Source organism: Psammomys obesus, unplaced genomic scaffold (genome assembly GCF_907164565.1).
Source record: "Psammomys obesus unplaced genomic scaffold, mPsaObe1.curated_primary_1811, whole genome shotgun sequence".
Taxonomy (NCBI): domain Eukaryota; kingdom Metazoa; phylum Chordata; class Mammalia; order Rodentia; family Muridae; genus Psammomys; species Psammomys obesus.
The window spans coordinates 4,821,872-4,848,496 of record NW_026586173.1 but is presented as its reverse complement, the minus strand read 5'-3'; the positions used below and the strand labels follow the sequence as shown (position 1 = coordinate 4,848,496).

The window sequence follows — 26,625 nt, the reverse complement described above, 5'->3', positions numbered from 1 at the left end:
CGTAATGTGAAGAATGTTCCCATGGATGAGATGCAATGACAGAAGCAAGATGCAAGTTTTAAATACATCCATCTTTATTAGGAGTAGGTCGCTGTCACCTCAGCAGCCAGCTCCCATGTATACACAGTATACACGCTCAGCCAGTCCCCAGACACTCCCATCCTTCTGCAGTACACAGAATGCAAAAGAAGCAAGCCCAGAGTGGGAGGGGCTCCAGCAACAGCAGTGTCTAAGTCTCCAAGATCTGACTTCCAAGCTGGGCTCCTTCCAGGCCCCTCCCCAACGTGACGAGGTCCATAAGAGGGTGTTTGGGTCTAAATCCTCCAATCAGTGCACACAATAGGCAAAGGAGACTAAGGGATCCTGAACCCAAAGTCTCACTGGTCCACATCCCAATGAAGAAGTTCCTGGATCCCCAGAATGCCCTTCTCCATAGGCATGAGATATCACTTTGACTTTCTATTCCATCCGAAGAAACCTATGCCTTGACCTCAACTCTGCTCAGCAAAAGTTGACAGAAAATGTTCAAAGGCAAGACAAGCATCCCACGTTGTCTTCACTACACTTCTTTTAAAAAGAAGAAATTTTAAAACAAAAATAAAAACTACTGTGACAGAAAAGAGTGTAGACACCTGGCATGTGTCAGGAACAAGAGTGGCCATCCCTCCTTGAGACAATTTGCAAAATGGTAGATAGCAATACTATTCTGTTAGAGGCCAGGCACCTCAATGTGGACACTTCGCTTCCCACCTGCCCCTACCTCTACCCTTTTTACATACCCCAGCACCACCTCTACTCAGGGATAGATGCACCAAGCATAGGACACCATGTGCTCATCAGCTAGCAAGGCTCCCCTTCAGCCTCAGGCCCTGGGGTCCTTTTGTCTCTACAGCTCTGAAGCAGGCATTGCTTCCCCCTCATCCAATCCTTCATGGGCAGCTGCAGCCCAGCCTCAGAGGGTTGCATGCCCTTCACCGACTGTAGGAGCTCTGTCCAAGCTCTCCATCCTAGAGATAGACCAGGCCTATAATAATACCCTAGAGCAGCGGTTGTCAACCTATGGATCGTGACCCCTTTGTGAGTCGAATGACCCTTTCACAGGGGTCACCTAAGACCATTGGAAAACACAGATATTTACATCAAGATTCATAACAGTAGCGAAATTACAGTTATGAAGTAACAATGAAAATAATTTCGTGGTTGAGGGGTCACTGCAACACGAGGAACTGTATTAAAGGGTCTCATCATTAGGAAAGTTGGGGACTTCCCTAGAGGCTAGACTGCCACTGGCCAGTATGTGGATTTTGGCTACTAGGGAACATATGAAAGGACTGACACACACACACCCTCCCCTGCAGTGAAGACAAGAGCTTTGGTCTTGTCTCTATCAAGTCCTCCACTGAGGTCCGGGATACATTGCCTAATCTCTGAAGATGCCCTATATACAGAGGAGCTTCCAGGTCTTCAAGAAATACCCTGCTATAAGAAACACCTGGATTTCTATTTCACTGTCATGTCTACAAGAATGACAGATGGGTCTCCTGTACTGGTGGCTTCCACGTGTCCCTAGGTCGGGGTATTATTAATTCTTAATGTTTCCTAAAACCTGATTCCAGGGAACCTGAAGCAAAAGACACTCTGTCTTTGTATTTAGAGCCCCAGCAGACAGTGAGGCTATCTCTATGGCTGGGAAGATCCAGCTATGAAGATGAGAGCTGAGTACGATGGAAGCACCAGGTTGTTTCTGTCCTAGAGAGCATGATCTGAGGTAGCAAACAATGAACCCCATTTACCTACCAGAGAAGTGAAGGCTTGGAGATGTGATGATACATGCCCACAGATGACAGCAGGGGCTGCCAGGGGAGAAGAATGACTTGCCAGTACATGGGTGTTGAGCATCTCACCCTCCCAGGCGCACCCACTCCCCCCTCACTGGGTAGGTATAGGGCTATGGTCACTTTGGAAGTTCCCCCAAGGCAGTGCACTGTCTTTTGAATCAGCCTCACTCACACATTCCTCTCAAGATGAGAAAAGCACCGGAACTCCTTTTCCCCATCCCAGAGTGACGGTCTTCCAAGTCAGATCCTGCAGCTCAACATCCACCCACATTAAACCCAGTGAGAGTGGAACCTTCTAGAACATTTGTGTTCCCTGCTTTAGCCAGCAAATAACTTTTAAGTGGCAGCATTTGTTTGCAATAGTTGCTCTCTCTTGACCAAAAAGAGGTCCCTGTGGCTGCCTTCAAAGCATCGGGGGCCATATCAGTGCTTCTCCAGCTGGTCTAATGCCCTGGCCATCCAGGTTACAAAATGCTGGTTTTTCAAGGAGGGCCAAGATGAAAGAGCAAAAATGGAACTCCCTGTACACTTCTTCTCAAACAGGGAAACTGCACCCAAATGAACCCAATTTCATTGTCCCTTTGGCTTCTAGTAACCCCTGAAGGCTGAAAGCACCATGAGAGCCCTGCCTCATTCAGGGACAGCTCAGAGCTCTTGGGATCACCTGAGGGCACCGAGCTGCAGGCCATGGCTCTTCCAGCAGACTGTGGCCTCCATCAGAGGGGCCAAGGTACCTGAAGTTCTGCCTGGAAGCCACCCAACTTCCAGGTTCCTCAGAAGCTGGGCTTCAGCACCTTCTGCCCAGCACCCATCTTTGAAGCCTCTCCCTACAACTGGGCCCAAGGAGCAGGGCATGAGGTAGACTGTGCATTAGTTAGCTTCCCCCTGCTCAGTCCAAGGAGGAAGAAACCTCTCGCCCAGACCTATGGTCCTTGTTCTGGATGTGAATGACACTGGGACACAGGCCTCTGGCCACTGTCCTCTGCTCCAGCTGACTGCAGCACCAGCACAACAGCGGGTAGAGAATAAAGGAGGGGAATAGACAGCACCCCTCAACAGGGTCTCAAGACACAAAAGTCTAATTCCTGGGGCTTGCGGCGTAGGTCACACTGGTCCCGAGCCAGCAGCCTGCCTCCATGGCCCACACACTTGAGAGGACGCCTCTTAAATCCACGGCCACAGCTCTTAGAGCAGGGTGACCAGTTGCCGAGCTCCCAGGTTGGGCAGGGTTCCCCACAGGCTCGCTTCTCCACTGGCCGATGAGCTGCATCGCAAGCAGAGGCTCCTTGCTGCCCTGGGGAGCCCCGGCAGTCCACTGCTCGCTTCTGCAGGCCACTGCCACAGCTCACCGAGCAAGGGCCCCAGCTGCCTGCTACCCAGCGTGCAGGAGGCCTGTTGTCTGGCTGTTCCACCTGGTTGGAAAGGGTGTGAACACTGTTGCGCAGCACTGGAGGACCCTGGGGGTCCTTGGGGGGAGAGGACTTGTCCTCCCGAGGCTCTTTGGGCAGATAGAAAGAGTAGCGCACGCGGGGTGGCGTCATCTTCCCCACAGACAACACCTCCACGGTCAGTGGCTCCAGGATGGGTCGGGAGGCCTGCAGGCTCTCCACTGCAGTGCCGGTACCACTATACCGTAGCAGGCTGCCCTTTACCACCAGGTCGCGCTCTACAGCAGAGACCACAAAGTGCCCATTGAGCAGGTATTTGCCTTGGCTGTTCTTCAGGGCCAGGTAGTTGTCATCCCCAATGAGGCCCTTGTAGCCACGCTGGCGGATGTCAATGCTGGAGGCGCCTGCAGGGATGGCCACTACAAAATTGTAGCCGTGCCTGGAGCAAAGAGATTGTATATTATACAGATGTTTCAGCCAATGCCCTTTATCCCCTTGAAAGCAGTAACTGACTGTGGACTTGAGATACATCACAGAAACAGTGGCAGAGGGGAAAGCTGCTGAACCAACACCACCCAAGGTTCAAGGAGGCAGAAAGCTGGACCTGAGTTAAGCTGAATGCCTAGGATGTAGGACCTCGTGATCTTTTTGTCCTTCTATATAAATTTGCCTTTTGAGTGAGTCCAAAGTGTAACAAATACACAAGCTTGGGGCTTAAAAAGAGCCACTCCTCCTTGTCTGGCTGTTGGTCTTGGGTAAGTCTCAGCGTCTCTCAGTCAGTTTCTTCACCCACTAAGAATAAAGCTCATAACCACACACATCACAGATCTGCTGGGGGAGGAGGGAAGGTGAAGAAGCCCACAGAACATAAATCAGAGAGCAGAGCACATAAAACAGAGGAGTCAGCTATCAAGAGGAGGGCCAAGAGGATGTAACTGCGCAGGGCTCAAGTCCAAGGCTGGTTATCAGAGGTTGTCAGAGTAATGACCATGGAGTCAGTGTCGGGGACCAGGCCTTGACTCAGGGGATGCCAATTCCCTTTAAGTCATCTAGTTGCTGTGGTTCCGGCATCCTCATCTACATAGGTGGGTTAAGGCGGATGGTTTCTCAGGCTCCATCCAGTTCCTCTGACTCCTCATGTCAACACCCTGCTGCATGACCTTCAGGAAAGATCTACAAACTGAGCCCTGAGAAGAGGAGCCGGGGGAACCTCGCTGTGCATCACCCCTAGGGGCTCGGTGGAGGGTGTCGTGTCCAGAGGGGGCAGTCACACTCCAGGAAAACCATCTGGCCCTTTTAATGCCGGCACTTGGACCCACAAATGTTTAGGCTAACCATACACCTGGAAAGAAGCAGCTGGCGAGCTGCAGACACTGGAGTTTGGACTAAAAGAAGCTAAGGATGGGGCACATTTCCCAGGAAATGGAGAGTCTGCTCATTCTCTTCTCAATGCAGTCCCCAGAACAGGGCCTCGAGCCCCTCAAGAGCATGGTTGCTGTCACATGCCACCTCTTTTCCCTCATGAATATGTGCTGAGCGTTTATTATGCACCAGGCACTACACTAACTTTTTTTAATTGCTCACTTCTCATGAAATTGCATATGAAATTCATCTATAAATAAATGTCTGGAAGTCTGAAGAATAAATCATTTGCCCAAGGTCAGGCAGAAAGCAGAGAACTGAGATTTGAAAACAGGCCAGTCCTTGTCTTAGGGTTACCATTGCTGTGATGAAACACCCTGACCAAAAGTTGGGGAGGTAAGGTTTTATTTTGCATATACTTCCACATCACTGTTCATCACTGAAGGAAATCAGGATAGGAACTCAAACACAGCAGGAACTTGGAGGCAGGAGCTGATGCCAAGGCCAAGTCAGAGTGCTGCTTACTGGCTTGCTTACAGGCCTGCTTTCTTAGAACCCAGGACCACCAGTCCAAACGTGGCACCACCCATAGTGGGCTGGGCTCTCTTGAATCAATTGCAAATTAGAAAAATGCCATACAATTTGCCTACAGCCTGATCTTATGGGGGCATTTCCTCTGCTGAAGTTTCCCCCCCCTCTAATAACTCTAACTTGAGTCAAGTTGATATAAAACTAGCCGGTACAGTCCAGTTCTAGAAAGCTGGGCGGATCCTAACAACATTTTCCTCTCCCTGAATCTCATCTCCTATTGAGGTGTGTCTTTATCTGGGCATGCATCTTTGATTGCTGGCTGAATGAACGGAGACATGAACACTCGGATGGATTATCAGCCCAAAAGAGTATGAGCGGCCCTGACAGTGATAGCATGCCCATCGTTCTAACATTCACTCCACTCTAACCCACGCTTTCAATACCTACGAATAATTCCTCTTCCACCAACACCATCCCCCATTGCCCTTCCCTGTGCCCCCCAGGACCCGGAACTTACATAGGCTTGGTGAAGAGTCCTGTCACCCTCTTGCAGCTCTTATTGTCTCCACCGCACACCCCGCATTTGTCAAACTTCTTCTTGGACCCCAGGTTCCCGTCGCAGCCAGCCTTAATGCACTTGCCTTGGACGCAGACAGAGGTGGAGTCAGGAGTGCACAGCGTGCCATCCACAACCTGCAGAGGAGAGGGGCAGCTCAGCGAGCGCTGCTCTGAAGACCCAGCCCCTGCCTCTTTGTCCCTGCACACCCACCTTAGGTGCTAACACATAGAAGTAGCCAGTGCCGTTGGCTCGGCAGATGAGCTTGCACTTGTCACGCGGTGACACGCCTGAGTACTTGGGTACCCACGCCACAGCCAAGGTGAGCCGGTTGGTGCTGTGGTTGTAGCCATTGAAAGCCTCACATTGTTCCTCCCGGAAGCTCTTGCCAGAGGCTGGGTAGGGAGAAAGCACATAAAGGAAGCTTAAAATAATAATAATAATAATAATAATAATAATAATAATAATAATAATAATAATAAAAAGAGGGCCCAAAGAAGGTGCAAAAGACAGCATCCCTCCCAGAGGTGCTCAGCTCTAAAAGCCCCCCTGCCTCCATGACAGTGTAGTGGTCCTCCTCCCTTCCTAAGAAAAAAAGCATCCTGGAACCCAAAGACTAGTATGCAATAAGACATCTCATAAGCAACGTGCCACTTTCTCCAGAAATCTGGCCTCAAATTCCCTCCATAACAGGTGTCCTGAACATATTTTGTTCAGCCATCTATTAAATCTCTTTTCGTGACATTATTAAATGCCTTACACAAATAACATCATTTACAAGAATACCAATTATATAAGTAACTATTGATATACTTTGAGACATACTCCTGAGTACATACTTCATGTGTTCTTTGCCATGCATTAGAAAAAATACTCAATGGAGACTCAAATAACTGTTGTGATTTTGAGGTAAGGATGAACATAATGGTGGCATTTTGAGAATTCTTCATCAACCGAAATACCATGTAAAACTATCCATAGTTTCAGTTGATGACAACGTCACAGGTACTTATGCCACCATTGTCCTTTGTGGCCTAAGTGATGGAAATAATGGATTTTTATGTGGCAAGATTAATTTTAAAGTGCTGATCTGGGTGCAGTAGTGCACACCTTCAATCTCAGATCTCTTTAGAAAGATTTTTGTCAGGTCAAGGCCAGCCAAGGATAAACATGAAGACCCTGCCTCAAAAAAAAAAAAAGTGCTAAAATTTTAATTCCAGGGGAGACTAAGTTTTAGATAGAAGCATCATTGAAAATTAAAATGTAAATCTTTTCCCACCAAGTTCATGGACCCTGGATTTCTGCTCAAAAGACGGGCTTGTCAGTAATAAACTATGAAGACTTCTAAAGGCCCATCCCTTGAGTTATTCTCCCAGTCTAAGCACCAAGAAGCAAACACTCTTGCCAAAGGGTAGCTAAAGGAATGATACCAAGGGAAGTTTGCACTTTTCTTGTTCCAGGAATTGGGATCTCAATTGCAAGATTTGTGACCAAGAGTGACCTCCAGGCACACGGCCCGGAGGCCCAGGTGGCTGCCACCCTGTGTCTCACCTGAGCTGGGGCAGGGCTCCAGGTTGCAAGATCTGTATTTCACTCTCACTCCCTCACAGTACTTTCCACCGTTGGCAGGGGTGGGGTTGCTGCACTGCCTCCGGGCCAGCTGCACGCCTCCACCACAGGTGCGAGAGCAGGGACCATAAGGCTCCCACTTGGCCCAAGAGCCGTCCACCTGTGTGGAAGAGCAGGTTACACTCCATCAGGTCCAGGTGCTACACTTAGCCCCACCTACCAGAGTGCCCAGTAAAACTATTGGTTCCCAGCCTGCCTCACTAGAATGAGTCCACTTTGCATCATGAGATTAAAAAAAAAAGAAGAAAAGAACATGAAAAGCAAACACTCTGAATGTTCATGACCCACCCAACACTTAAACTGATTCATCAGCAAACACCAGCTGTTCCCAAGAAGAGGCATCTTAGGTTGTGAGGCTGGGGAACTGAACTTTACCCTGCCCCTGCCTGTGCTACAGAAGTGGGCTTAGCCCATGGCCAGACCTCCTTAGGTTTCACACTTCACCTGCATGAAATGAGGCCAGAAATACTGAGGTCTGAGGTTTAACGCGGCTTTAAGTTGGTGGCATGTATGAAAGCCCCTGGCCTGCCTCCATGAAGGATTTCACATTCTTTCCTATGTGTGGTGAGTGTAACTAGGGTAGCCTCCAAACCTTGGTTGGGTGCAGGCCACAGCCAGGCCAATACACAGTGTTTCCATGGGTGTTTGAGCACTTTTATGTGTAAATGTTCTATCGCTTTGACTTTTTACCAAACCAAACTGACTTTGACCTCCATCGGGAGTTGCCTATGAGAAAGGTCAAGGTATCACCAGCGCTAGCAATGCTAACATTTGTGCTGAGAGAATACATGTTAGAGAGAATGAAGTGACCCTAAGCCACCGTCCAGCTTTGGGATAAATTACACAGTGAGGGCACTAGAGAGGTGGCTCAGCAATTAAGAGCACTGGCTGCTCTTCTAGAGATCCTGAGTTTAATTCCCAGCAACCACATGGTGGCCCACAGCCATCTACAGTGAGATCTGGCCTGGAGGTGTACATGCATGAACACTGCACAAATAATAAATAAATAAATAAATAAATAAATAAATAAATAAATAAACCTTTACAAAATAAATTTCAACAGAGGTAGCCCATAGCAGTTTAGTGTCCAAGTGGGTTACATAGTAATGGGAAGAGGGACTGCCTCTGACATAATCTGATTGGCCTGTTCTTTGATCACCTCCCCCTGAGGGGGGAGCAGCCTTACCAGGCCACAGAAGATGACAATGCAGCCACTCCTGATGAGATCTGATAGACTAAGATCAGCAGGAAGGAGAGGAGGACCTCCCTTATCAGTGGACTTGGGAGGGGCATGAGTAAAGAAGGGGGAGGGAGGGGGGATTAGAAGGGAAGGAGGGAAGGGCTTATGGGGGGATACAAAGTGAATAAAGTGTAATTAATAATAAAAAATAAATTAAAAAAATAAAATAAATTTCAAAAACTACACAATGAGTTTGTTAATGTTGTCCTTTGTTCATTTGTTTAAGAGCGGAGAAGATTTGTAATCTCCGTTGTGTTATTTGTAGGATGATAGTAGGACCATTTCTCACACCCTGAACACACGACACGTCAGTTGGAAGCAGAGAAGCAGCTGAGCTGTACAACCTGGGAATGCAGCTGTCACTCACCGAGCAACTACAGAGTGACTAAACTACATGGACCTATGCAGGAACTGCTTGCACAAAGTGTAAACACTCCATCTCTTTGTATTCTGAGAGTCATCCCTGTGTCTGTGCTCCCATCTGAGCTCCTCTGAAGCCTGCCTATGGGGAACCCCAACTAAGGTGCTTTCTGCAAAGTCAGCAGTGACTATATAAAGAACAAGTGTGCCCAGGCTTTCTTAGCTCAGCTTCTCTTCGATATTCATTAGTGCCTGCTGCTTCTAAGACAAAATCTCTTTGATAGAATTTCTCCATCTATTTGCCATTCATTCATTCATTCATTCATTCATTCACTAAATATTTCCTGACTTCCTACTACATACCTGACACCAGGTGCAGCAAGTCCCTGCCCTAAAAGCCACTACATCCCAGTGAGGCAGACATAAAAACGAGCTGAAGTTTGTGTGTATCTGATGGGGTTAAAAGTAGGTGGCAGCAAAAGTAAAGTCCAAGTGGATCAAAGACCTCAACATAAAATCAGATACACTAAATCTGTTAGAAAAAAAAAGTGTGGAAGAGCCTTGAACTCGTTGGCATAGACAACTTCCTGAACAGAACACTAACAGCACAGGCTCTAAGACAACCAGTAAATGGGACCTCATGAAACTGAAAAGGTTCTGTAAAGCAAAGGACATTGTTGATAGAACAAAATGGCAGCCTACAGATTGGGAAAAGATCTTCATCAAGCCTATATCTGACAGAGGGCTAATATCCAGAATATATAAAGAACTCAAGAAATTAAACAGTAACAAATCATGTAATCCAATTAAAAATGGGGTACAGAGCTAAACAGAAAATTCTCAACAGAGGAATATTGAATGGCAGAGAAACACTTAAAGAAATGCTCAACATCCTTAGTCACCAGGGAGATGAAAATCAAAACGACCTTGAGATTCCACCTTATAGCCATCAGAATAATGGCTAAAATCAAAAACTCAAGGGATGACACATGCTGGAGAGGTTGTGAAGAAAGGACAGCCCTCCTCCATTTCTGGTGGGAATGCAAACTTGTACAACCACTTTGGAAATCAATCTGGCAGTTTCTTAGAAAATTAGAAATAGTGCTACCTCAAGATCCAGCTATGCCACTCCTGGGAATGTATCTGAAAGATGCTCAACCATACAACAAGGACATTTGCTCAACTATGTTTATAGCAGCTTTATTCGTAATAGCCAGAATATGTCCCTCAACTGAAGAACGGATACAGAAATTGTGGTACATTTACACAATGGAATATTACTCAGCTATTAAAACAAGGAAATCATGAAATTTGCAGGCAAATGGATGGAACTAGAAGAGATCATCCTGAGTGAAGTAACCCAGACGCAGAAAAACATGGCATATACTCACTTATAAGTGGATATTAGCCATATATTATAAGATAAACACACTAAAATCTATAGTCCTAAAGAAACTAAACAACAAGGATGACCCTAAGGAAGAGGCTTAATCCTCATTCGGAAGGGCAAACAGAATAGACATCAAAAGTATGAGAAGATGGGGAATAGGACAGGAGCCTTCCACAGGGGCCCTCTGAAAGACTCTATCCCAGCATGATATCAAAGCAGATGCTAAGGATGATAGCCAAACTTTGGGCAGAGTGCATGGAATCTTATGGAAGAAGGAGAAGATAGAAAGACCTGGAGGAGAGAGGAGCTCCACAAAGAGACCACCAGAACCAAAAAATATGGGCTCAAGGGGCCCTGCAGATACTGATAAATCAACCAAGGACCACTCATGGAGAGGACCTAGACCCCCTCTTCAGATGTAGCCCATGGGCAGCTCCATGTGGGTTCCCTAGTAAGGGGAGCAGGGGCTGTCTCTGCACTGGAATCAGTGGCCAGCTCTTTGATCACCTTCCCCTGGTAAGGTAGCCTAACTAGGACACAGAGAAAGAGGATCCAGGCAGTCCTGATGAGACCTGATAGGCTAGAGTCAGATACTAGGGGTGGAAGACCTCTCCTATCAGTGGACTAGGGGAGGGACATAGGAGAGGGGGAAGAGGAAGAGAGGGTGGGACAGGGAGGAGATAAGTGAGGGGACTACAGCTGGGATACAAAGTGAATAAATTGTAATAAATAATAATAATAAAATAATAAAAATATTTTAAAAGTAGGTGGTAGTAGTGGGGGCAGGAGCCTTTATGAGGTAGACTGTTCTGTGTAAGAGGCTTCTGAGCTCTCAGACATGTGCCTGACTCAAAGAATAATGGGAATGGCCAGATAGGTATTATAGAAAGAACATTCCAAACAGAGGGAGCAAGGGACATGGCTAAGGAAGGATGCACCCTACACAGAGGACCCAGTGTCATCACAGCAGAGCGGGCAGGAGGCCAGAAGCCTCCCATGGAGGCAGAGACTGAGCTAAATATAAAGGCCCTGTATGGTGCAAGCAGAAAAGTGGCATAGCCCAACTCCTATTTTAAAAGGATTCCACTGGCTGCTCTGTTCATGACAGTCTGCAAGAAGATCAGAAACAAAGAGAGCAGATGCAGAGGGAGAGATTGCCAAATTCCAGGGAAGAGGGAATACGGCCTGGAACAGTTTGACAGCAAAGAGCTAGTGAGAAATGAGGTTCTGAGTCAATTCTGAATGCAGGGTCAATGGGAATCGCTGAGATATCAGACATTAAGTGTATGAGAAAATGGGGTTTGGCATAAACAAGTGGGAGGTGCAGTTGCCAAAGCAGGTTTAGGGGATGTAGTAAGGAGCCCAGTTTTATAGCTGCCATGTTTAAAATGTTTATCAGGTGTCCAAACGGACTTGCCAAGATTCACTTAACCATGGAAGTCGTTCAGGGCTGAAGCTGTGGCTCAATGGTGCACAGCTTATTTAGTGTGCACAAGGAATGACACCTGAGGTTGACCTCTGCTCTCCACATGCATTGTTGCACTTCTGAGTGTCCAGGTTTTTTCCTTTAAACTGAGAGCAATGGGCACAACTGTACATTTCACATTCCGCTATGCAGGCACACAGGAGGACAGTGAACTGGACTAAACCAAGGTGCTGACTAAGAGACGATGACCCAGAACAATGGGGTGAGGGGGTCAAAGGTGATTTTTAGCAGTGGATTGCAGTCTCCCATCACAACGGGGAAGAAGTGGGGGCATGAGAAGGAATAGAGAAAGACATATGAATGACTATAAGCCCAGACTGAAGAAATGCTGGAATCCAGTAAACTAGATGGAAATAAGTGGGGCAATAGGACACCATGGTCAGACAGATGTTATGATCATGGAAGCTGAAGGAATCACTCAAGGCTACAGTAACTTATAGGATAATCCACTGGGCTTTCGCCTGATCAAAATAATGTCTTCCATGAAGGGGCAGGTTTCAGCTCACAGGATGAAGTGGCCATTCAGAAAAAAGTTGAGATTATATTGGATAGATTATTGCATATACCCATCATCCTCTGAACCCCTCTTCCCAAGAAAAGCTGGTCATGACTCACCTTTCCTCAGAACATTCCCTCTGAACTCATAAACTTGACCATCAAGCCAACTACAACCTTGTTCCTGAACTGCCTACCTAAATGCATAGCCAAAGGAGTCTACTGCCGCCATCTTTCACTGGCCTTGCTCCACCTCTACCTATCGATATACTGCTGCCCCTCAAAGCTTTCCACCTCCTACCTCCTACTCAAAGGCTCCCAGCGACCTCTGATCGTTCTTAATGTCCTCAGTTCGTCCATGATGCACTTTTACCCTCCTTTCCTGACATAGAGCTCATGCCTTCCTGTCTTGTACTGTAATGACAACCCACACTAGAGTGTGGTCTCTCTGGCAGCCTGTGTTACACTTCTCTCATCACAAATGTTTCCTAAACCCCTGAACTCAATGGATTTGGCCTGCTAAGTAGATGTGGGGTTACCTGGCTCAAATAATGTCACTTTGTACCTGCGCTCTGTACATGTTCTCTCCCAACTATGGACGAGTGTAGGAGAGGGCACTCATCCCAGGGTCAATGGTGGTCTTCTTGTCCCTTCCGGAAAAGTACATGTATCTCTGCTTCCCTAACATGGGGCCTAACAAACATAAATTCTGAATTACATTCAGAGAAGATTTGGGAGTGTTGTTGGTCCAGTTTAGTCACTAATCTTGTTTATCTAGGGAAAACTTTTGTCCAACTGTATTTCATCTAAAACAACAACAAAAAGCACAACTGTAGCTGAGTTCAGAATGCATCAGGTTACTGAAGCCTGTGCCCAGGGTCTTCCTTCATTTCTTTCCTATGTCTGATTCACCTGTGTGATTTTCCCCTCCCTGAATATGGAAGTAGTTGATGAGGGAAGAAAAGACAGAGCCAAGGCGTGAGCTGCTCGTGTTAAGGCATTCAGCTCTATGTCCAGAGCTTCTCCCCACACAGCAAAGCTGAGACTCTGCAGTACTGCCGAAGGCTTCATCTCATGGATGCAAAGCCTCCTGGCGTCATCTGGGCCACTACAGTGTGTCTCCAGTGTTGGTGTCAAAAAGAAAAGAGGGGACTGGGGGTAGGGAGTTTGATGGGTAAAGTGCTTGCTATGCAAGTACAGAGCCTTGATTGCAGCCTCCAGCATCCATGTGAAAGTTAGGTGTGCTGGTTGCCTGTGACCTCAGAGCTACAGAACAGAGACAGCTGTAACCCATGGGCTCACTAGGGAGTTCTAAGTTCAAAACAAAAGTGAAGTGAAAAATTAATTGAGGAAAACAACCTACATAAATCTCTGACAAATACACTTAGACAAGCACACATGTAAACATCTCACACACACACACACACACACACGTATGCATATCTCTCTCAGACATACCCATATAATCACACATGCATACATTACATACATACATTACGCACACATATATCACAACATGCATACATCACACAAACATACACACATACGCGTACATCACACATACACACATACATCACACGTACACACGCTCACACACACACGAGAGAGAGAGAGAGAGAGAGAGAGAGAGAGAAGAGACCACAGACAGAAATGGAGGCACTGCAATGCAATGTGACACACTCATAGTGTGACCAGAAGCTTCTATCAAAAACCAAGGCAGTGGAGGCCCAGGCCCACCCCTTTCCCAGCATTCCCCGGCATGAGAGCTCACCCGGTACTTGTTTGGGTTGTGTCTCTCCACGCAGGTCCCCTTAAGGCAGAACTTGCCCTCACCACAGCTGGTGCCATCTGCCCAGGGGAAGTGCCGGGTCTGGCACACCATCTGCCCTTTGGCCTTGCCGGTGCACCACAGCTTTGTACAGTACTGCATATACGGGCAGGGCTTAGAGCCCACTCCAAAGGCTAGCTCACACTGCTGGCTCAAACTGTAGCTTGTGCCTGGCAGGTCCTCAGGTAGGGAGATGGGCTTGCTGGGCTGGTCCAGGAGGCAGTCACCTGCATAGATCCAAGGACATTTGTTGGGACAAGCTGGGGAAGGTGAGGCATGGCTGGCTTATGATGTAAATGGTAGGAAGAAAGTGAAGCCAGGGGTAACTATAACAGATCCAAGTCAGAACCCAATTCTTTGTCACCTTTCAGGGGCAGAGGACATCTAAAGGATGGTAAACACTGCCGCCAAAGCCTTTCCCACTCAGCCCTACTGCTCTCCACCACCTGGCTCACCATGCCCGCTGTCCAGGAAATCAGTGATGATGGCAGCGCTGCAGGCTGACCAGGGGTTGGCACGGTCAATCTGGATGAGTGTCGGAGACATCATATGGTTGGCTCTGAGCTTCCCAAACACCTCCTCACACACCTTCACATTATCGTGGGGCATGTTGAACACATGGCCTGTGGGATGAAACAATATGATTCAGGAGCAAAATGCTGAGAGCAGGCAGGAGGGGCTGCAGGAGGAAACACGAGAAGCGAGAAAGCCCCATGATGGTTTTCAAGCTGGGTATCAGCACCTATCCATTGCCTGCTTTGTAGATGTCCTATAGACCGTGAGCTTGTGTCTCCTCCATCAGGCTGTGAGCTAGGTAAGGACAGAAATGTGTCACCTCGTCTTTAACATATTCTCTCTGAAGTTCCCAAGTGTCAACTGGGCTACAGAAAACAGAAGTAAGAAAGAACCCATGCCAAGGCAGATGCTGGCCCCAAGAAAGGATTCCTACATCTCTAGAATATGAGAAAGCAAACATAAATGTTTTCTCTCCCACCAAAGCACCCAACACAAATCCATCAGTCCCAGAAGCCAGCTTCCCTCCCCTCCAGCCTTACCCAGCTCATGAGCAGTGGTGAAGGCTGACGGCAGCCCATCGTCCTCGATGACAGAGCAGCTTCTTTTGGGGTCACACATGGTGCCCACATCAGCCATGCCCAACGTGTCGCAGGTGGTAGCCCCGCAGAGGTCCTGCCAGATGGAGGAAAGGCAAAACCAGACTAAAATTAGAGATAGTCACAGGAGGGGCCCGAAGAAAATGAAGGGCAGCCTATGGGCATTTGCAGCTGCCAGCCAGCCGCAGCTTTCTTGCTACAGGCCTGTAGGACTATTCCTGGAATCAACCCAGGCTGAAGGAGGTGGCCCCAAGAAGAAAACTCTGTGGCTCATGGAGCAGAGTGTACAGCACACAGGAAAGTCCTGTGGGAGGAAATTAGGAGGTACAAAATTAAACTACAAAGGCCACAGCTTTATACAGAGGAGGTCAGAAAAAGTGACTCCCGCAGTAGGGTGAGGTTCCAATCACAGCTCCCTCAGGCGTGTGGGGCTAGAAAGCAACCACGCCCCCCCATCCACAGACAGCTCTCTGAGTAGTCTCTATTTTTGTTGAGTGACTGACTTTTGGACAATTATGAATTAAGTTCAGATTCCCAGCCATAGGTTGGCCAGCCAAGGATCTACCCCCGCCAGAGACTTGGCTTTCTTGAGCTGACAGGAAGCAGAAAGAAGTGGACCTGAGCCACTGTCTACACAGTTTAATGAGCTACCAAAGCTCAAGGGGAATAGGGGCTCAGTGCTGCTAGGGCTAAAAAATAAAGATCATCCTAAGCGGGAGTGTCCCTTTTTCTTTTTTCTTGTACCTAGAAGCCTGATACTGCTGAAGCTAGGCCTCCCAGAAGCATACTGTTTTAGGAAGTATTTCCAGGGGATGCTAAAGTGAAAAACTAAAATAAAAACAGGGCTCCATAGATGAAAATCTCAAAGGCCTTACTCAGCATTATAGGCCATGGATGCATCTAGAAACCTTGAGAAACAAGAAGTTGGAAACTCATGCACAATTTGTTCCTCCAAGAACATGGATGTTATATAAGTCACACCAACAGACTCTTGTATCAGTTGTCTTTAAAACATTTGGAAATTTGGTTCTCACAACAGTATTAGGAGGCGGATAGATTACCACATCTATTTGCCAGGTAAGGGCCGATGATCATAGCTAATCATGGCCATGGTTCTCTGAGTTCCAACACCATGCGTTCATTTCACATTCATGACCCCATCTAGTACTCACTACAGCCCGCTAAAGTAACGACTCGTTTTCCTCTCCCACAGACAAAGAAGCTAATGCTTGGGGAGGCTCATGTCACACAGAAGAGTCATGATCTGAGGGTCTGTATAACTAGGGATTTGAATGTCACATCAGTGGCTCAGTAACATTTGAAAACAAGTTGTCATGTTCTCCTGTGAAACCCAGGGGGTCAAGGTGAACAGGCATGCAGATCTATACTCAATTGTGTGTGTGTCTCTACTCAATGGTGTGTGTGTGTGTGTGTGTGTGTGTGTGTGTGTGTGTGTGTCTTTTTGACTGTGTGTGTCTGTCTGTGTCTGTGTCTACATGTCTGTTTGTCTGTGTAGACATACATATACTGCCTTGGGGGAAGGTGGGAATCAACAGGGTTAGTGGGTCCAGAAGGCATGGGAGGGAAGTGGTCATAGTACAGAGAGAATCAGCAAATTTTAATCCAAAGCACTCAGAAGTTTACCACCCGAGCAGTCAAACTTGGCTTCCCGCGGGCAGGTGATAGTCACACTTCCTAATGAGTTAACAGTTTTTCTAGCAAGAGAAAAACAGGGTGACCAACCTGAACACAAGGGGCCATAGTGACAAGCCCTACCTGTTTCACTGCCTGTGTGACTGATGTACCTCTTCTACTTCTAGGAACTTCACAAGAGATCTGAAACTCCATTCTTTCCTTTCCTCTCTGGTACCTTTCTCTTTTCAAAGGCTACATCTCCCAGAAAGTTTCCCCTCAGAGCTCTGAAAACCACTAAGAAACAAACACTGCCAAAAGATCACAGACAAGCTTGGGACAGGAGGGAAAATAGAAGACATGGAAGAAATACATAGTAATGGAACAAGGGGATGGGCCAAAGCACCATATTTCTCTGGACACTAAAGCCCAGGATCTCAGTTGGAAGAGGTGATGATCTCGAGATCTCATCCCTATGGATGAAGCCCATAGCCTATAGGACAAGCACACTTTGTGGCTTCCTGGCCACCCACACACTCAGGCAGGCCTCGAGCGAGAGAGTGAGGACACAGGAATAAGAATCAAGAGATCTGCGTTCCAGTGCTAAGTGGCTGTGTGTCTTTGGCCAAGTTCCTCCTTCCCTCGATGCTTCAGTTTGCTACTCTGCGGAAGAGCCAGTTCTCAATGATCCAAAGGCTTAAGCCCTTTCTCCTTCCTTCTCCAGTCTAGGTGCTCAGCCTCTTCTGGCCTTGTTGGTTATGACAGGAACACACAGCATGACCTACTTTTAGAAAGAACCGTAAGGAGCCTCTAATGTACTGACTGGTACGTGCTGAGTGGTTTAGCTCAAGGGAAACTCAGGTTCCTCTGTCCTCACTGACACAAGACTGCTCGTTCTCATCCTGCCCCTCAGAAGTGACCAGAGCAGAGCAAGAGCTGGCGTGAGATCCTAATTCCCTGTAACAGCTTCTGCAGCTGGGAGGTCTCCACAGCAAGACATCTTTCCTCTGTAGACAGTGGCTCATCCTCTTACAGAGGAACAACTGTAACAGGCCTTCCTGGCCAGGAGCAACCTGTTCTTTCTATCCAGAAACCCCAGCTTCATGGATTAAACAAAAAGAACTAGGAAAGCAAGCAAAGTCCCCATGGGGAAGAGTGTAGCAGGGGGCAGAGGTCCCCAGTCACCAGCATCTTTGAAGTGGGAAGACACGCCACTAGGGTAGAGGTTCTGTCCCCCTTCACCCAATTAAGGAAGCAAATGACAAATCTGAGATGCAGAGCCTTGAACGCCCACAGGGCCCAGTTGTACCTCATTTATGGCATGGAATGTCTCCACCCTTCTTGAATGAACTCAGAGCCTCTTGAATTGCTTTAGCCTCTTTAGCTATGTCTGAAATGCAGGCACTGTCCTGTTTCTTTCTGCCTAGAAGACGCAGACACCATTCAGCCCAGTCCCTACCTGATTCAGTATTTCTGGAAATTTGCTATTTCTCTTACAGTCACAGCTGCTTTTCCAGAGGATCCAAGAATTATCTTAGCCAAGAATTTAATCCTCCTGGACTCTTCTTTCCTAACTGTTCCTAGTTAGGTTTGTAGCTGTAAGTAAGTAAGGCTGGCACTTTGTGGCGGCCGGATCCCTCTTTACCAGTATTGTTCCCCCACTCACCACCTTCCTTACAGACCTTCCTCTTCCTCACCTCCTCTGCTGCACATTCAAGGACTGAGACACTGTTTCTCAGCAGCACAGGGGTAAAGAGAAGGGGAACCACAAAAATAAAGCACATTAATTTTTCTAATTTTTCAGGGGGGAAAAAAACTTGTGTTCTTGTGTAACCAAGTTCCTGAGCCAGGGCCCATCGTGAGAACCACATTCCAGCATCCAGAATGGTCACAGAACTTCAGAGACAGCCTCTCACTCTGCTGATGGGCTGTTACACACCCAAGATCATGTACTATCAAGTGAAGCCTGGGGTCTTGGATTCATAGCTTTTGACACTTGGGTCAACCCAGCAGCGTTCTTTGTTCCAAATTGTATCCTACTAGGAAGGATATCACAATCACCAACAGAAAGCATTAAAAGGGCCCTGGCTAGTTTCCCCACCTGAATCTGTGCCAAATGCCAACAAATAAAAATAATATAAAATAAAATAAAACCACCATATTTTTCATTGTTATTATTGTTCATCACAAAATCTAAATGTTTATGATGTCTAACAAGGGCTTTGCTTTTCCAGAAGTGAAATCCAATAATTCAGAGCTTATGCAACTAAGCAAAAAAGGTAGACAGTGGATCCCAGAAGATGGGCCATTACTATTAACAAATGTGGTGTCACCATCACATAAATCCTTCCAGATGTAGAGACTAGTATTACTGCAAGAGACTAGAATAGTCCAAAGGACAGGAATTGTCTCACTAGGAAAGAACAGAAGCCAACACTTGCAGGAAGGCTGAACCTCTGTAGAAACTAGAACTCCAAGAAACAGCACTTGTCAACTATATGACGACAGCTAGCAGTTATTGTGTATCCTCAGTGTTGCAGACACTACAGCATGAGTTCTACCTGGATTACTCATTGAACCTGCCTTTGAAACAGATGGTGTTACCAAGCCCTGTTTTATAGAAGAGACCCACATAAAGTAAGTAATTGTCCCAAGGTTGCAGAGAGCCCCATGTTAGGCAGAGTAGAAAGTGGGAAATGTAGCCCCTGTGCTGAGCTTTAGCCAGGATTCCTTATTGCTTCTGGGGTGTATCTACTCCAAAATGAAGGTACAGAAGATACCCAAGAGGGATCTTGGCACATCCTAGCCCACCAAGCCAAGACTGGGCTGGTGACCGCAGGTGAGGAGAGTCCTATGAGGGAGAAGGAACAGGCCAGATCAAGTGCTAAGGGCAGCATCTGCTGAGGCCATGCTGGTTCAGCAAGCTGCTGGCTCCTTGCCTCACACCTGCGCTGACACACTGACCCCGTCCCAGCTATGCACCCTGTCTACTGACTCCAGGGGGGATTAACATGCTCCTCAGTGCGGCCCCACCTTTCTCTAGGGCAAAGCCTAGCAGCAAAGAGCCAAGAAGAAATGCCAGAAGAAATCAACACTGAAGCCTGGCAGCCTGAAGGTTGGATTAATGGTCCCCAGGCAGAGGCAAAACACTCAAGCACCCAATAGCTTCAGGCAGCCTGCACTTTCCCCTGAACCCTGCTTCCATGTACTTGATGAGCCACATGATGCACCGGCCTGTGCAGGGCTACAAAGCTATGACATGATGCCTGCCTTAAAAGGATTGGCAAGTACTGGCACCCAAAACCTCCACACAAACACGAGAGTACTATATTCATCAGGCAAGTACGATATACTTGCAACAGCAATGAGACAAATTGCCTTAAATCAAGACTATCCCAAATTTACATTTTGGCAAGGAATCTGCGTGTACTTATTCGAGAACAAGAAACGTAGCCAAAGCAACTGCTAAAAGGTAATGAAACTGATAGCTGCCACCACTGGATGCCTATGCTGCATGATTAGGCAGCCCACCCTCAAAAAAGACCCACAAATTCAGTGGCGTGCCTTCTAAAGATGAGGAACGTGGAGTTCAAATAGCTGACTCACTGCCCATTGATGGGAAGTTTAAGTGCCGAGCTTCAAACTCAGCTGTGTTCAGCTCCAAGCCAGTGTTCTTTCCATTGTACCATGTGTCCAAGTTAAGGAATTAAGAAACAGTGGGAAGAGTGTGGAGTTATGGGGAGGAAAAAAACAACCCCAGTGAAATTCAAAGGAAGGTAGAGAGTAAAACCCAAGGTAGAGAAGCTACCTTTGTTAATCAGCACAGTGGTTAAAAAGAAGGAATGGAGCTGGAGAGATGGCTCAATGGTTAAGATCACTTATTGGTCTTGTATGACCTAGGTTCAGTTCCCAGCACTCACATGGTGGCTCACAACAGATCTCCAGTTCCACCAGATCCAATGCCTTCTTCTGAGTAGGAAGGTATCAAGCTCATCTATGATGCATATACACACATGTGACAACCCACTTATCCACATAAAATAAAATCTTTGTAAATAAAAGGGGTAGGTGAAAGGAAGCTATCGCTCTAGTGGCTGAGGCAGGAGGATGATGAGTTTGAAGCCAACCTGAGCTGGGTAGTAAGAATATGGAGAGAGGCACAGGGGGAGGGGGAGGGAATAAGGACAGGCTGAAGCTGAGGCAGTAGGATCCCATGAGCCCATGTGCTCAAATTAGCCTCTGATGGATAGAAAGATGTCATGTAAAAGGAAGGATTCTCCCCACTACCATCCCATCTTCTGCCATTAATATTAGGCTTACTCTATTTGGAGTAGGAATAAACAAGGGTAGTACTCACTCTATGAGACACGGAACAACTATATTCTACCATTCCTCTCTTTCTCTACCTCCCTTTTCTCATTTCAAAAGTAGTAGCGCACTGCCATGTTGTGACCAAGAAATGACAACACCGAATCTGCCAACATCTTCTTCTCTCTCCTAATATCATCCAAAGTCTGACTTCAAAACAGAGCCTGGTGAAATAAAAATTCTTACCGTGTTGAGAGGTGGAGATAAAACACGAATAGTCATTTTACTATCCGTCGCTTTTAATCTGAACACTAAATGTACTGCCCTGATGGAAGTATCTGGTTAATAGAAAACATCAGGCTCTGACTCCTGAAAGGTTACACTCTGCACAATGTAGAAGGCACCCCACCCCATGCCCGACACACAGGATCTGGAAAGATGGCTGAACTGCTCAGAGCAGGTACTGCTCTTGCCCAGGATCTGAGCTCAGTTCCCAGCTCCCAAGTCAAGCATCTCAAAACCACCTATGGCTCCAGCTGCAGGGGGATCTTACATGTCTGATGTCCATGGGCACCTACACTCACTTACTCTCTCTCTCTCTCTCTCTCACACACACACACACACACACACACACACACACACACACCTCCCACAAAATGTGGAACTGCTTATGACCAAAACCACAAAATCAGTGCCAAACTTTGTGGTTGTGAGAGGGGAAAGTTCAGTCTAAATGGAGAAAATAAGACAGCTGAGTCCACCTGGATAATCCCAAAAGAGGAGGAAAGAAAAGGTTAAAGAAGGGAAGGGGAAATGCCATGAAACTAAGCAAAGAAAAATAAAATGAGTGAAAGCAGGAGAAAAACATAAACTGCAAGTCATAAAAATGAAAATGAAGTCATGTCAAGAGAAGAAATGTTACAAATAGTGAAGCAGATGGTGGAAAGAGAGAAGGTCATTTACAACACAGAAACAGACATCTCTCCCTACTCTAGTGCTCCCCAAGCCAGGAACCCTTGCTGCACCCAGTCTGTTAGAAAGCAGCCTCAGCTCCTTGGAAAAAGAACACACACACACACACACACACACACACACACACACCTCCCCACAGGAAAGCATATAACGTTCTATGCTGTAATTGTCAGATCTTTGCCACACTGACCATTCCTGGGGACCCAGGCCACACCTTATTAGTATGTACCTGGCAGTCACAGATGCTCAAGAGAATTATGAGTGAACGGACAAAAGCCATTTTGACCACAAAGGGTTACTGAAACAGCAGAGGCACGGGGCCTGAAAAACAGAGAGGACTCACAAACCAGTATCCACCGAGTCACAGCAGTAACTACCTGGCATCTGGAGGCCGTGCAATGAGAAGCCTGAGAAGTTGTTCTCCTCACAGAAATAAATGAGAATGGGTCTGGCTCTGATTCTCGGCAGCTCCTCCGTCCGTTCCTGGACTGACCTCACCCTGCTGTTATGAGCCTGGAGGCTGGCTGCTTTGCAAAATCAGATGTGCTCGCTTTGTCCATGAACTTATTTTGAATCTTTACAGAAACTCTTCCAATTGTCAAAACACTTCTTGTATGATCAATGTATTCTCTCTTCCGGACAGCTAAGGTTCCTGGAGACCACATTTGTCTTGGTCTAGAAAGAACAGCTGTTTTGCCCGTGTTCTCATCCAAAACTGTACCTTCCCTGGGGAGACTGGGGAGAAAGGGGGTGTGCCTCAGGAATGAGATGTTCCTAAGACTCTGAGGGTACAGCAGGCCCCAAAATTTATGCTGGCAAAGAGGTGGGGAAGGAGCTGTTATCCAAGCATGACACACGTACCCTGATGACCGGCCCTGCCAACACAGACTCCCTAGCTTTACCCTCTAAATGCGTAAGAGAAAAACAGCTTCCAGCAGTCTCATCTTGCACATCGCTGCTTCTGAACCAAGTAGCCATGCAACTCGTACCCATTACACACAGATGGCGTGGCCCCCTGGGGCCCACCACTGAGAAACAGAAGCTGCCATGCTGCTTGGTTGCTTCTTCAAAAAGGCCATCTCTTCTGATGGCACGGCCTACTTTCCCAGGGGCCCTCTTCTTCTCAGGGCTGCTTCCAAAAGCCGGCCTTAACTGGACTGAGGTCTGTTACTCTAGAGCCAGGGAGCGACCTCCGCAGAGGCGTCTCAGGTAGCACATGGGACAACAGCTGTTTTACCCATTAAGAGATCCTGCGCTTGGCCTTTGGTTTTCCCCCAGCAATCTGAGTGCAGAGCTGCTCTGGGTGCAGAAGCTGAAGCCTCTCCTGCAGTTTCCCTGTGACTCTAGCAAGGCTTGCAAGGCTGGGCTGCGGCCGCTCAACAGACCTCAGTTGGAAGAATGAGCCCAAGGAAACAAGGCTCAGGCCAAAGACCTCCCTAGAGAAACCAGGTGGTGGGAGGAGAAGAGGCTGGGAACGGAGGACGTTCCAGTGCAGGAAGGGACTAGCTGTGCCAAATGGGTTACTGTGGAAGACTCCGGTTCCAGCTCGTGGGCGCCAGACCAACTCTAAGTGGCCATTTAGAAACAACGAGAGTGAGAGCCACGGAGGTAACAGAGAACTCTGTATTATGGCCAGTAGGCTGTGGTTATGATAATGAAAAAACAAGAACACCGCGGAGATTCAGTCACAGCCCCAAAATCAGAGAAATCGGGGTACTTGGATGACTCTTTCCCTCCAGTATCTAAAGAATTTCAGGAATCCAGATCTCCACGGTGCCCAACTTTTAGGTCAGTACTTAGGGACCTAAATTCACAGGTTAATGGCTTCTGGAGAGGGAAGATTGGGTAAGGGAAGATTGACGAAGACAGGGCTACCTTCCCGCATCTGGGTTCACCTCTCTAGTCCCACCTTAGCATCTTTCCAACCCTGCAGCTAAGATGTCCAGATGCTCTTGATGACGCTCACACCGCCTCACACAGCAAGGGCAGAGCCGGAGTCCTGCCCTCGAAGGAGGGTCTTAGGACTTGAACCTGAGCAGTCTTGCCTTCGTGCTGCTTAGACTACAGCTGGGGAAACAGCTCCTCCATCTACTAACAAGGATCGGAGAAAACGGGAAGGCCGTTTCCCCAGCTCAATTCGAAGTGAAACTCCAAGGAAAATGGTTCCGGTTCCAAACAGGTGGCCTTACTAGACTGCATGCTCGGTATAGTATGAACAGAGCCAAAAGAGAAGGATGGAGGGAGAAACATCAATGGAGCATATACTTAAGTCTGGCCTTTCACTGAAACTCACAAACTATTGCAATGACACCCCCCTTCCCCCAATCTCAATCTAGGATTCCAGACCCAAGACGGAGAAAGAATGACATGTTGCCCGGTAGAAACGAAGCAGGCACTGAGTTTGAATCACCTTCCGGTACTACATCCATCAAAAGTAAGCCTGCTAGGATACGTCAGAGAAAACTTAGCCACCCACACTGGAGGAGGACTTCCCATTCCCACCATCCTCATAGCACCTCCTATCGGCCTTGACGACAAACTGCAGCTCAGGGGCGGCACCTTCGCCGGGTTCCAGCCCCTCAGCGCCTGGTCAGAAAGCGCTGATTGGCCACATCCGGACAACACCTTCAGAAGAAGCAGGCTCTCCTCCAACCTTTCAGAAGCCCGGAGGGGCAGAGGGTAGACCTCTGCTGAGTCCAGGAGAGGGCTCTAGTTAGAACTTCCAAGGCTAGAATTTAGAAGAAACCAATTTAAAGGGGGCATTGGGTGGTACAAAGGGGCTTTGGAGATCTAAACTGCAATGACCCTAAGAAATTGGGGTTGAGTCCAAAGACGTGACACCAACTCACCTGCCTGGTGAAGAGGATGGCTGTGTCCCAGTACTCGGGGTGTTTGTCGCTCACTTTGTTCAGCTTTTTCTGCCAGGCACAGAAGTTGCGCAGAGTCAGGGCTGCGTTGCCTGTGACCTTGGGTCCAGTGTCACGGTCTCCTAGGAGTAACACCTTGACCACAACGATGTTGATGGGGTTGAGGATGCTGGGGTGGCGGTAGAGTCGCGCCGCCGTGGCCAGCAACGTCAGCAGATAGTGTTCCAAGTCCGCGCCGTGAAACTTGACCATTGACTCATCTGCTACCACCAGTGTCTCCACGTACCGTGGTATAGACACGAAGCGCTTGGCGCGCCCAGACCTGCGCCGGCTGTGGCTCTCCCCCACGCCCGTCCTCCGTGGCTTGTAAGGGTCCAGGGCCCTCAAGATGGCGGGGTTCCAGCCCGAGGCCACCCCGCAACGAGAGGTGGGGTCTCCGGAAGGCCCTACGGGAGCACCCCGGCGCTGGAGAAGGTGTGCGCCCTGGCTGTGACGCTGCGCCGCTGGCGCGCTGGCGTTGGGCAAAGGGCTAATGACATACTCCGCGCCCCGGTAGCCGAAGGCTCCGCGGAGACCCCCGCACAGGCTCACGGCTGCAAAGGAGTCTGGCTCCGCGTTCACATACCCGGAATAAAAACAGCGTCGCAGGTCTAGGGAGCTGCCAGCGAGCCTCTGGAGGGGGACACCTAGATACTCCGTAGCAAAGGCGGGAGCCAGGAACTGGGTGTCCGGTGTCAGGTGTAGGTAAAAGTCCTGCTGAAAAGCTGTGATCTGAAAAATGAGACCCTGACCCCCGGAGTCCTCCGTACCCCTCCTGTAGTAGTGGCGGCCATTGATGTCTGGGTCCCGTCGGATCGGAACGACCACCTCCCACTCCGGCTCCGAGCTGCCAGCAGGTCGCCAGGCGAGAGCCAGGATTGAGATGCCCAGCAGAAGCATGGCGCCGAGCCGCGCACAGCCGCGCTCTGCGGTGGGGCTTAGCCCGGCTCCTAGGGCAAGCACTGTCCCCTTGTAGCCCACACGCCAACGCCCGGGACAATGGGCAGTTACCAGAAAGGGCAGCCAACCAAGTCGGGGAGACTCCTTCCAAAGCAGCGAGCGTGCACAGGGCAGCCCGCTCCTCCTACCTGTTCCTCCCTAAGCAAAACGCGCTCTGGGAGCTTTAGTGCGAACACTGTCAAGTGCACAGGCGAAAATTTGCCGTGGAGAAGTGGCGCGAGGTGGCGGGCTGCTTAGCGAACCGCAGCTACTCGCGGTGCAGCAAACTAGGCGCTGGGCGAGCCTATTAAAGGCCCCCTTCACTTTGGACTGCCCAGTAAGCGCCCCTCCCCTCACTGCCTTTCCAGCCTCCCAGAGCTCGCGGCCTCCAGGGGCCACCGGAGAACTCGGTCCCGCCTCCTGAGCAAGAGCCACTTGGCGGGGAGGGAGTGGCGTTATGCTGAGGCAGGAGGCGTGGGCTAACCTAAGAAACGAACGCTGGAGTCTATTCGCGTTTTTTTTGCCCTAGGTACCCCAGGCTGAGATGCATCAGTTAACGCTGCCTGGGTGGACGTCTGTGAGCTGCTCTGGCAGCTAGGCTCCGGAATCAGGAACCAAGACAGTCCTGACTTTTTTCCAGACCCACCTCTTTC

General features: G+C 48.4%; 1 protein-coding gene across 1 annotated transcript; it reads right to left on the bottom strand.

Moving 5' to 3' along the window:
* Nucleotides 1-72: 72 nt before the first annotated feature.
* Nucleotides 73-25,969, bottom strand: Adamts15 (ADAM metallopeptidase with thrombospondin type 1 motif 15). Its single transcript, XM_055601490.1, has 8 exons — nt 24,977-25,969; nt 15,159-15,291; nt 14,559-14,726; nt 14,047-14,330; nt 7,227-7,404; nt 5,889-6,070; nt 5,637-5,812; nt 73-3,665 (listed from the first exon to the last, which is right to left on the bottom strand). The coding sequence occupies exons 1-8, from the start codon at nt 25,931-25,933 to the stop codon at nt 2,891-2,893; spliced, it is 2,853 nt and encodes a 950-aa protein (XP_055457465.1). The 5' UTR covers nt 25,934-25,969; the 3' UTR covers nt 73-2,890.
* Between the last annotated feature and the right edge of the window lie 656 nt (nt 25,970-26,625).